We start from the raw sequence: 12,079 nt of genomic DNA, 5'->3' as shown, positions 1-12,079 counted from the left end.
CAAAGGTGACATAGTTACTTGATTGTGCTATAATACGACAATATGTGCCTGGAAAATACATAATATTGTCTCTTTAAGCTGTCCCAATCATCATACAGCCAAAAGCCATAGACTTGCCAGTTAGCATGTTGAAGTTTATGAAGTACAGGCACCTTGTTTCATCTGCCAACAACATGGTGGTGAAAGAATGATTTTTCTCAAAATATTCCAAAGTCAACTGTGAGACCGTCTTTAACAAGTCAGAAGTCTGACTCAAACTGGGTCATGAACAGCGCAAATGGCAGCAAAGCTGCAGCAGGATGGCTAAAAACAATAGTCGGTGTGGTCCAGTGAAAGTTCAGACATTTTGCAGAAAAAAAAAATGACTGCAAATTTAAATAAACTGAAGCAATATTGGTCAAAGTGGGCTGGTTTGGAAAAGTCACAAATCAAGTGGTGTTTAAGTCCTAGAGGTCTGGTATGCCCATGAGGCATGTCTTTGTTCACTACCTGGTTCAACACTCTGGCAGGTCAAACTTCAGCATGTCAATGTTCTCCAGAGGCTTATAGTGAGCCATTGCTTTATTCAGGTGTGTTGAACCACACAGAGAACTAAAGCATGCAGGATGTCATCCTTGAGGTCTGATTTTGGACGCTACAGTCATAAAATCTTCCCTGGTCGATGGACGACAGTAATTGCTTCTCTTAAGATTATGTGCGGCTGGGCTGTGTCTCTGTTTCGGCATTGTGTTAATCCACCTACAGGCTCAGAAACTGCAAACTGAACAAAAACTGTGTTTTATAGAAGTGCTCACACTGATGATCATCTAATCAAGTGTATTTGATTATCAGCATGTTGCTGTTAATCTTACTTAAATCCCATGGTAACAGGGTGCAGTTAAACTTTTCACACACCGCCTTTCCATGTTAGCCTTTTTATGCCTAATAAATGATGGCATGGAATATGTTGTACACTTGAGATCCAATATTTTTAATCATTTCATTTTTGTTGAAGACTAGATGTATTTTTAATAATGTCCTGACACGGAGAACCCTTACGGAGGCTGTGATTTATTTTTTACGATGACAGTTTACTATAAATAGTTTAGAGCCCATATGTTTGTGATTATTAACTTATGTTGTTTTAGTGTGTGTCTAAACCTCGAAGAACAAAAGGATTTATTAATCACTGGCGATGAGCAAAAGGAGGAAAAATAAAAAGCAGGGTGACATTTAGCTTCAACTAATATCTGAGCACCGATGATAACATGTATAACTCCAATCAAGTCCCAGCTGGATTGAGAAATTACAGTGATTTGCTGAGGAGCTGCTGTCATAATTAATATTTCCTGAACATTTAGACATTTCTTCACTGTTGGTGTCACGAGGGAGTGATGGAAAAACTATTTTAGCAGCTCTTCAGAGTGAAAAACTGATTAAAAAAAGATGAGGTTTACCACGTGAAATTCCTTTTCACCTTGCTGCTTAATGGCACACATTTCCTGGTCTCTACTGAGAAGAAATAACTGCATTCCCTTCTGAGGAGTAATTTCAGATTGAACAGACAAATCCATCCCAGTCTTGGAGTTGGGATTGATTATGGGCCGGAATCAGTGATGCAGGCTGATTTCATCAGAGGTGCTCCAGGCTCTCGGCTTTGGCTCTTTATCTGAGACTAATCGGTGAGATCAGCCTGTGAATCTGTCACCTGTCCTCTTTGATGACGGCCCCGCTCTGAAGCTAATCTCTCTTGGAACCTTGGGAAACTGGTAAATGACCTCGGAGACGGCTAGATGCGCTAACGAGATTTGGGAAAGCTGGTGGTGAGAGGAGGTCACATGCACTCTTTCCCTGCAACGTTCCCAGATTTAGGGGACTTCCTGTTTGGCCAGTCAGGTCACCTGGAAGAATCTTGGTGAAATATTTTAAGTTCTGTGGTACCACTCTGCATCTTACACGCCTGCTTCCCCTCCCGTCCCGTCTCCTCACATGTCTTTGGATTAGCTCACCTCCGTGTTTCCTTGAGCGTTTGCAGACCCTTAAACTAATACCTTGTTAAAGCACCTTTTGCTTCTATTTCAGCATCTGTCTTTGGTATGTGTCTGTCACTGCTTTTAAAGAACCTGATTGAACTGTAAAAGTTCAGCTCACCTTGCAGGATCTTATTAGCATTTGCTCTTTATCGTCCTTATATAAAACTATACCTTGCAGAGAGATTAAAAAGAGCCAAAATCATTTAAGTGCACGAATATCAGTCAGGAAAAAAGTACCCCAAAAATCATGTCTTAAAAATCTGATTTGACCCAAAAGGACAATCTCTCAAAACTTTGAGACGGCTTGGATTATGTTCGGATGAAACATAATCCATGTTGGGGCAAAAACTGGGACTTTTTGGCCCATCTCCAATCATCTCTGTGGGTAACTTTTCTTCAGCTAGAATTAGAAACGGGATATTATTTGAAAACTGTTATTGAATCTCACTATACATCAAAATTACAAAAGTAAAAATCTAAAATCTTAGAATACTTATACCCTCCTGTAGCAGATGTTCTCCATTAGAGTATTGAAATAAAGAATATAACTGTGTAGAAGACAAAAATAAGTTTAATGGTCATCTTTATAATGATCATCTCGATCAAAGTCAGAAAGGACTAGCTTTGATTAGTTTTTTGTTTATTTACTAACATTAATTAGTAATATAATGAACTAATTATATTACTTTGTGTGCATTAAGCTTACTTTGTTGCCCTTGATAGTAACTCTTTTAGAATGTCTAGTAGTTCGTAATTTATCACTTATTGAAAAAAAAAATCAAGAGTTGTAGTATCTTAAAATCATAGACATAAGATGTTGTTTATCAAAAAAAGTCATCAATTAAAAATCAATCCATCTCAGTTTTATACAAAGGTGTACAATAAATGTTAAGCTTCCGAGCGGTCCCTGAAGGCAGCTGCTGGGCTACAGACCGACCCTCCCCTCTACCCGGGGCTCACCTGTTTTCAGTGGGCGGCCGTCGGTGCTCAGAGTGCCGCTCTGGCGGACGCCAAATCTCGCTGTGATTCTTCTGCCGACCCGAGCATGGAAGAGTTAGCTAGGGAGAGCATCAGCCTGCTGGCCTCAACCTCTGCCAAGCCACCGCTGGACGTGGGGCCCCGGCTGGGCTCCATGGGAGCCGTCTTCATCATGCTGAAGTCCGCTTTGGGCGCCGGGCTGCTGAACTTCCCCTGGGCGTTCGCTAGAGCCGGGGGCGTTCGGAGCGCGGTCACCGTGGAGCTGGTGAGAGCGCTCTCATTTTAAGATTCTTAAAAAAAAAAAAAAAAAAGTGTTAAATTCAAGGGTTAGAAAGAGCACATTAGTTTAAAAGTAATATTTATCTTTACATGGGGTGACTTTTAAAGATATTTGGAATTTCTGATGCAGAATTGTAGGTAAATTAATCTGATTTGTTTCACCTGAGATGTCGTTAGGTCTGACTTCAGCTCTACTTAGTTTCCTTAAGGAGTTTTCCTGACTTTTTGTTTCAAGTTTGTCCCACAATACAAAGAGATTAATGTGCAGATTGGACATGAATACCATTATTCTTGAACTGTATTTATCTTTATTGTAAACTAAATGAAAACTCTGCTCTTATCTCTAGTTACAGTTTTAAAAGTGGCTGTTTTTTTAGGGGAAAAAAATTTTGATTCTTTGCTCTTTTTGGGAATAAATAGCCATCCTTAAAAATGCAAGGGTGAAAAATGATTATTTATTGACCTTGAACTGTTACTTTAAATCTAAACTTTGCATTCAAAATGAAGTACACATTTTGCTTTATTTTGGCTGTTCTTCAAACTTGTTTGACTTGCAAAATTATTATATTGCGTTCAATATAAATATTCCTTACATTGAACCCCAAATTTTAAATTACACATAAATTGTATTTAGCAGTTAATGTTTAGTGTTGCTGTGTTTGAAATAAGGATGTTATTAATTTATTCAAGATATGAGAAAGTCTAAAAAATTAAACAAAGTTGTTTGGTAACAATTTGTCTTTGTACAAGAAGATGAAGTGCTCTCAATTTTTTTTTTAAACGCAACAGGATTAAATTGTTATGTGCAGAACAGACTATTGAAGTGACTTCATCATGTACAAATTTTACCTCTAAAAGACTAAGTTTGGAAATCTGTTTTGAATGGCTTTTTCTTTTAATTTGTTTAGTGTAAGATGTTATTTATAGCTAGTTGGTATGAGATGTAATATTAACAAAAACAGATGTGGATTAAGAGATGTGGATTAAGATGCACCTAAACATAGCAACAGTTGTTTTTTAATCTAAAGATGCCTTTTACATCCGTATTTTGTTTGCAGTAAACTTCTCTATAGCTCTACAAGACATAAAAATCATTCCTCTTAATTTGCTTCTGCAAATAAAAAAAAAAAAACTTTCTGAAAACTATGGATGATCAAGAATATGAGCAATTTGATTATTCAAATCAATGATATCTTTGTTTTCAAAAACATGACATTGCTTCAGTGTTGATGCAAATGAAAACAAATCCCTCGAAAGTGAAGTGTTGCAGTCATGCGTCTCTGCCCTCAGATCTCGCTCGTGTTCCTGATCAGTGGCCTGATCATTCTGGGCTATTCCTCCTCCATCAGTCGTCAACACACCTACCAGGCGGTGGTGAAGAAGCTGTGCGGCTCGGCCATTGGTCAGCTGTGTGAGATCTGCTTCATCTTCAACCTTTTCATGATCTCTGTGGCCTTTCTGGTCGTAGTGAATGACCAGCTGGAAAAGTGTGAGTAACGATTGTCTTTTTAAGGCTGCACTTCTGGAGCTAATGTTTGTTGCCTTGCTCCAGATGTGTGTTTTTCTTTAAGTTTGGTGACAATTGTATTCATACTTGGTGAGATAATTACATTGTTTTAGGACTGTATATGACTGCGTATCGGCTTATTATTGATTTGTAATGTATTGTACGTGCTGGTGCTCGGCAAACATGGAACATGAACTTCTTGTAGGGTACCAGTACCCTGGGGACAGAAGTTGTGAAAAGTCAGGATAATTATAGTAAATATAGCGGCATATTTAAAATAAACATGTATGTAGTCAAGCAATACTAAAGTCACAAATTAGCTTGAGGAAAAGATGAGACTTGGGTTCTATGAAATTCAGTTTTATTTTTATTTCCCTCTTTCCATTTTTATTTTTCTGAAATTGCACCTGATCTATTCTAACTGCATTTAATAACCCAAAATGTGTGAAATTATGGAGTGAATGAAAACAATTCAACAAATCAATAGTCAGTTATTTATATTTATTGTTCAGGTTTTATAGCTGTAACAAAGTGCTGTGGCTGAGCAGAACATTTAATGATTTTTTTTTTCCCCCAAAGTATTTAAGTGTTTCACCGTTATTGTTTTAATGTACCAGTATGATGCCAATCTTACTGGTGCTTGAGGATGACAGAGGTATCATAATTTTCTTCATATTATCACATTGAATAAAACTTTCTTGTGATTTAATGTCTTTTTGTGCCCTCTTTAGTTGGACCAGTGCTCACGATTAATTAAAATTCTTGAGTACAGCCTATATTTGCCTAGGCACAATGAATTAACAACCTCAGAGAAATTTCAAATTATTAAGATAATAAATTAGATATTTTGTCTCGTATCATTTAACCGAATGTCACTCATGCTTAACAGAGACTCAAAATAAACATCTTGATGAAATATGCATCCTCAACTTTTGTTTTTGCAACTGGTTTCTGTCCTTTAGTGTGCAACACTCTGTATGAGCTGGCGACTGCTCTGCCAAAATCTGAGATGCCCTATCACTTTTACACTGACCACCGATTTGCCCTGGTTCTGCTCTGCTTCTTCCTCATCATGCCAATGTCCATCCCCAAGGAGATCACCATCCAAAAATACACCAGGTTGTGTAATTTATCGTCATTTTAAGTAATTTTCTTTTCCATAGGACCACAGACGTGGCTCAAACAACAGTTACCAGCTGAAACAATGTAAATAATTAACAAAGGATGCCCTAATGCAATATGGTTTCTCTAAAACTGTTTTTCTTGTCCTTTCCTAGTGTTCTGGGTACTCTAGCTGCAACCTACCTGACTGTATCCATAATCATAAAGTACTTCACCATGCCGACTGCTCCAGATCACAGAAGCCCCCTCTACTCCAGTGGGTATGTGAAACAGATCCGTTATTTGAGCTATCTTTAACTTGGTTTAACCATAAATCTCTTTAGAGTCTAAATCAGACGACACTGTTTAAACTCTCTCCATCACTGACTTACTTGCGCATTACATTGAGCTTTATTACTAAATGCAGTGCAGGAAGGACTTTGCAAAGATTAATATCCCATGTCACTGATCCCGGTTGTGTTCATGGATGGGAACTCGAGGTTTAGTTGTTGACAGGAGGGTGTCTGGTTTGGGAACTTCAGGGTTTCATCTTTGCTTTTTACTGATTATGCAACTCTGTTGGTTTCTTTGGGTTGTGATGTTCTGTGTGGTTTGGAGTGTTTGACCATAGATCTTGATCAGAAAAAGGCCTGCTCCTGCTGGCCGCCTTTATGAGTTTTGGTAGGATGGCGTGAGAGATGGGTAGATGGATTGGGGCTTTTTCTCTCGTAATGCAGGTGGTGCTCAGGTTTGTTGTGGTAGAGAAAGAGCCGAACCAAAAAGCAAAGCAGGAGATATGATGACTCAAAGGATGAGACTCTGGATATCTTCTGATGATTATACTTGGCTTCTAAAGATGGAGTAAGGACACGTGCAGGATGATGAATGACTGTGGGGAGGAGCACATTAAATGTTCTGATTATAACAAAAACTCCAGATAAAATCTTGATGTGTCCACAGGACTGGCGCCTGGGGATGGATGTTCAGCGTGATCCCAACCATCTGCTTTGGTTTCCAGGTGAGTTCAACAACTTGCTTTATTTTATTTTATTATTTTTTTTTTTGTTTTTGTTTTTTGGGACCATTTGAGACTGATTTCACATGTCGGCATCAGGGTATTGCAAAACCGCGGATCACTCTGTGCAGCTGTATTTCAGTAAAGAAGTTGGTTGAAATCTTGTATATTGATTTGGAAGTTTGCGCTTTCTCTGAAAAAGTGTTTCCATACAGTGTAAGGTTAGCAAGTTGACCTTCTCTGTCGACTTTGTAATGTTTAATATTGCACAGTGTGTGAGCTCGGAGCTCATTCTGTCAGTCTGAAGTAGGACTGATTTATGTGCAACTGCCCAGCTTGCCCTTGTGTAACCCCTGAAGGCTGCTGTCAGAAGGATCTAATAAAGCCAAAGGAAAAGTACAACTGGATTGATGCATTCCTTCTCATACCAACACTCTGTCAGGGTGAGTGATTGCTGTGCAGAGGGTTGAAAAGAGAGCTGATGAGGTCCTGATCGAAGGGGAAGGTACGAACAGAGAAGGGAGATTTTAAAGCAGCTGATGGCAGCTGGGACAGGAGTGAGAATCCTGAAATCTTGATGGCTTAACTCTGAGACGTTGTTGAACTCTGGGCTTTCCTTTAACTCTTGACTTCATGCTGGAATCACATCAGCAACATGGTTTTGTATGATGATCTACAAGTTATGTCCCTGGTGGGAAGAAACCAGTGCCCCAGGTTGTTGACTTAAAACTGGTTCTTATTATGCTGGATTTAATAACATCGAGTGTAGTGCATTCTCTTCTTGTATAATTGCCAAGTGTGTGATGGCTTAGGTTAAAGAGCCAAATTTCATATCTAAACTGCATCGTATTAAAGGTTGGAGATTTACAATGTTTCAGCAGGAACTTTCATTACAGTGTGAACAAGGGCTTATTAAACTTTATTGCTTACTTGAAGAAAAGGTCTTTGAATAAAAACATGGTCAAACAATTTCTCTCTGCCATAAAGGGGACACCAGCTGCTACTGATGTCCCTACTGATTCAGCAGACTGAATCTAGTTTTAGTTTGACATGCTGGGAAGTTTTGTCATTAAGTTCGACTGTTTAGCAGGTAGATTTAAAAAGAGAAACCAAATTTGGATGTTCATTATTGCGACCTGTAACCTTTTCAGCTGATTGTTCAACATAGCATAAGAGGAGTTTCTCTCCTTGCAGTGCCATGAGGCTTCCATCGCCATCTACAGCAGCATGGAGAACCAGCGGCTTTCTCACTGGGCCTTCGTCTCTGTGGTCGCCATGATTATCTGCCTCGTTATTTACTCTCTCACAGGTCAGACCACCTTCTGTTTCACCTGTGACTATTTTTCCCCTCCATAACACAACAGTGAACTTACATAGGCATTGTTCCTTGGTTTGTGCTTTAGGGGTTTACGGGTACCTGACATTTGGAAAGACTGTGGCTCCGGATATTTTAATGTCGTACTCCAGCCATGACAAACTCATGCTCGTTGCCAGACTGCTGTTTGGAGTCTCCATCATCACCATCTATCCCATCATCGTGTTGCTGGGCAGGTCAGCCATGTTGTTTTTAAAACCAGCATGATGCTATCATTGTTACTTGCTGGATAGTTTCTCTATTTTGGGGCCGTTCTCTGATCCAGAGAGATGGCCCTTCAGCAGATTAGCGGCTTCTTTTCTCTGTGATTCTCCAAACTCAATCTGACTTCTCTCTGCTCTATTGTGTCTTTCAAGTCTCATTATGTATTTTAATGTTGTGTTTGGCGACATTATATTCTGAACACATCAGATCGGTGATTCAGGACCCTCTGCTGAGCCGGTGGCGGAGACGGGGCGAGGCGCTGATGGTGAAGTTAGAATGTCGCAGCCGATGGGTTCTGACGGTTCTGTGGATAATGACGACGCTACTCATTGCTCTGTTTGTACCAGACATCAGTAAAGTTATCAGTGTCATTGGAGGAATCAGTGCCTTTTTCATCTTTATATTCCCAGGTAGAGATCTTGTCATGTTGGGACGTTCAATAAAACCTGTCGCTGTTCTGTTAAAGATTGTGTGTGTTTGTTTCTACAGGACTCTGTTTGATGTTTGCCATGCAATCTGAGCCAGTATCCTGCAAGACCAGGTGAGGACAAGCTTCATCTAAATGTTAATGAATTTAACTGTGAGTTAATCTGAATTACTCATCTGTTTAAGCAGCTGTTTTTTTTTCATTCCCTGTAGTGAGTCAACATAATTTGATTAGATTTGTGCAAACCCAAAGCAGAGATAAAACCAGTAAATAAACTGCTAATATCTCGTGTAGAGGGACAACCAGTTAATACATCAGTATTTATCATTTTTTACTATCCAGAAAAATTATGGTTTCAGTTTGTTCAGTTCTTTTTGTATACCTTTTATTGGTTAATTTCTACAAGCCTCAATGAATTGGTTCAGTTTGTCTGCCAAAAAATACAAATAAAAACTAAAGTAAATAGAAAAAAAATCATTTTTTACCTCAAGCACCTATATAGGTAAAAAAAAAAAAGTTTACATATATGAAAATAAATGTGGCAATACTATGGAAAAACAATACTTTTATCTGCAGTATTTTGGTCTGCAAATAAAGACCATGTATTATTTTAAAAATATTTTAAACGTCCCATTTTTTACAATTCTTGTTTCCCCAAGACTGAAATCAAAACTGTTAAACTCAGGTGACAGCATTTAATTCTTGAAAAAAACACTTGCATTACAGTACGGACAATTTATTCTTAGGTGATTGATGAATATTAAACTTAATATTTTTAAACAACCATCCGTTGTTTTATACCTATTGGGTTGCCGTAGCAACAGGTCCAGAAGGGCATCCCAGATAACCCTCCTCCGCACTTTCTAGCTCATTCTTGAAACGTCCCAAGTCGTTTCTGGGCCTCACTGGATACGATGGTTCCTCTAGCGAGTTCTGGGTCAGCCCCAGGGATTCCTCCCAGTGGGATGCATCGGGAGAAATTGCATCTTGAGTTGTGATCCAAATCTCATGGTTATGAAGGAGGTTCAGGAAGATGGACACATAAATCCAGAGGTTTGAGTCTCTGGATTTATGTTTTCCACAGCGGTCTGTAGTGAAATTAAATACAACTTAATTATATTCATTTATTAATAAATATTAAATTTAATTGTATTTAATATTTAGTTAAATTAAATCATGTTTAATTTCACTAAGATTTAATGGAATCTTATGCTGGCAAAAAAAACAACTTCTAGAACATTTTGTGGATAATTGTAGATCATCTTTATATGTCTAAAATTAACCACAACTAGGCATGATTTGATTGCCAGTATTTTTCCAACAGTTAATCTGGCAGTACGTAGGACATGCGAGCATCTTAATGTAATTGAAGGTTTGTCGTTGCAACACTAACCTATTTCTGTATTGATCTTGTTTAATAGTTTTCTCTACCCAGCTGTGGATATTCTGTCATGAGATTTAAACCTTGTGTATATTGATGTAGTTTTTTCCCCCCCCCCAATTCTTTCCAGAATCACCCTTACCATTTGGGGAGCAGTGACCCTGATCTGTGGAGCCTTTATTTTTGGTCAGAGCACCACCATCGCTGTCATGGAGCTCCTTGGAAAGATCTGACCTCCCAGGGAACCTTCTGTTAATAAGTCTGAACTGTTTTGCTCCTCCTGAGGTCAGTTATGGCTCTTGATTGACGGACAACTGAACCTGAATACTGAGGACACACACACACACACACACACACACACACTTTTACAGCTTTCAGCTCAACACTTTCAGTGCACTGGGACACAGCCAGTAAAACGGTGCTGTTGAAGTTTTTTTGTTTAATGTGAATGTATTGATTGTAGCTGCATTGTGACAAAAAAAACAAAAAAAAAACTTTCTGCTACTGTGTCCATGACTGAGTGAAACTTTAAAGTGTTTTCTTGCCATTTGTTGATGCTGTTGTTGGGCCCTGTTTTTATTCATTTATCAAGAAGGGGTCCAAACTTCAGAGTTTTCTTTGCCAATTTATTTAAATTGGCAAAGAAATTCTGATTGAGTTCTGTCCTGCCAGGACCATAAAAGGAAAAAGAGAAAATGTGGAGTAGGTTTGTTTGTTTTTGTTGTTGAAAGAAATACTTGAGCAAAATACATAGAAAATGGGGAATAAAAAATCCAGTCATCCCCATCAGTGCAATAAAACATGTAATTTATATTTATCTGATTTATTAAATTAAAAAGTGCAACAAAATACATGGGGGTTTATTGATATGAGTGGCATCCATAGATTTTAGGTATTTGCCTTTTGATCACCAAGGCAAAACTGGCCTTTTCATTGATTGGTACAAATAATTGCTCTAGTCCAAATAATAATAATAATAAAAAAAATACAATTAAAACACAAATGAATGGTTTTAATTAGCACAGATTTAAGAATTAATGTATAAGTGGGGATATTTCCAGGGCTTCTTGATTAAATACAAAAAATAATTTTCAAATTTTTACCTTTTTTGGGCTAAAATGTATCTAAAATCAATTCAGCCCCATGTTCAAAAGAAATTTTCTTTCTGGCCAGGAACCAGCACCCAGTGTTTGTGGAAATTGGCAGTAGATCTTTAGTTGGCTGGGGAAAAACTTTAGCCTGCTAATCTTTGAAAGGCTTTCGGTGCAGCTAAATAACTCTGCAGACAGGAGTGGCCCGTTTTAAGGTCACACCTTTGACTAAGGGAGTCCAAAACTTGTGATTATTTGTGTGTGTGTTATTGCTCAGAGGTGGACCTGCTGCTTTGCTTTGGACTATTATCCTGCTGCATAACCCAAGTGCCTTGAGCTTAAGGTCACAGTCTGATTCCTGACATTGTCCTTAAAGTTTCCCAATCTGGTTCTTCCACAGAATATTTTTCCAAAAGACTTTGGGATAATCAGGATGTTTTCACAAAAGTCAGAGAACAATCTTGGTTGTTAGCAGTTTAAAATGTCAATCAGAAGGATCTTTAAAATGATCTTGCTGGAACTTTTTTTAGAATTACTAGGCATTTTTAAGTGGCCTTGATGTGAATTCTTGGTTCACAGTTAATTTCTTTTACTACAACCGATAAAAACAAGTTGAATAACCAGCTGCGACCAACTCCCTACCCTTTCTCATTCACAAACTCCCAACAATACAGTTTTCAGTTTTATAGTTTTATTGAATTATATCACT

The 12,079-nt window shown here is 38.3% G+C and overlaps 1 protein-coding gene across 1 annotated transcript; it reads left to right on the top strand.

Annotated features, from left to right (window-relative positions):
- Positions 1–2,908: 2,908 nt before the first annotated feature.
- On the top strand, positions 2,909–11,128 carry slc38a8a (solute carrier family 38 member 8a). The gene is made up of 10 exons (XM_007561317.2): positions 2,909–3,255; positions 4,560–4,758; positions 5,739–5,895; positions 6,054–6,158; positions 6,838–6,895; positions 8,087–8,201; positions 8,296–8,443; positions 8,679–8,881; positions 8,961–9,012; positions 10,410–11,128. The coding sequence occupies exons 1-10, from the start codon at positions 3,058–3,060 to the stop codon at positions 10,510–10,512; spliced, it is 1,338 nt and encodes a 445-aa protein (XP_007561379.1). The 5' UTR covers positions 2,909–3,057; the 3' UTR covers positions 10,513–11,128.
- Positions 11,129–12,079: the final 951 nt, after the last annotated feature.

This window comes from Poecilia formosa, unplaced genomic scaffold, assembly GCF_000485575.1.
Source record: "Poecilia formosa unplaced genomic scaffold, Poecilia_formosa-5.1.2 Scaffold125, whole genome shotgun sequence".
Taxonomy (NCBI): domain Eukaryota; kingdom Metazoa; phylum Chordata; class Actinopteri; order Cyprinodontiformes; family Poeciliidae; genus Poecilia; species Poecilia formosa.
Note: the sequence above shows the minus strand (reverse complement) of the source record. Positions and strands in the feature narration are given on the sequence as shown.

Coding starts and splice junctions, on each gene's coding strand:
- slc38a8a (XM_007561317.2), top strand. CDS start 3,058: ATGGAAGAGTTAGCTAGGGAGAGCATCAGCCTGCTGGCCTCAACCTCT. Junction 6,159..6,837: donor AGCCCCCTCTACTCCAGTGG/GTATGTGAAACA, acceptor ATGTGTCCACAG/GACTGGCGCCTGGGGATGGA. Junction 8,202..8,295: donor CGTTATTTACTCTCTCACAG/GTCAGACCACCT, acceptor TTTGTGCTTTAG/GGGTTTACGGGTACCTGACA.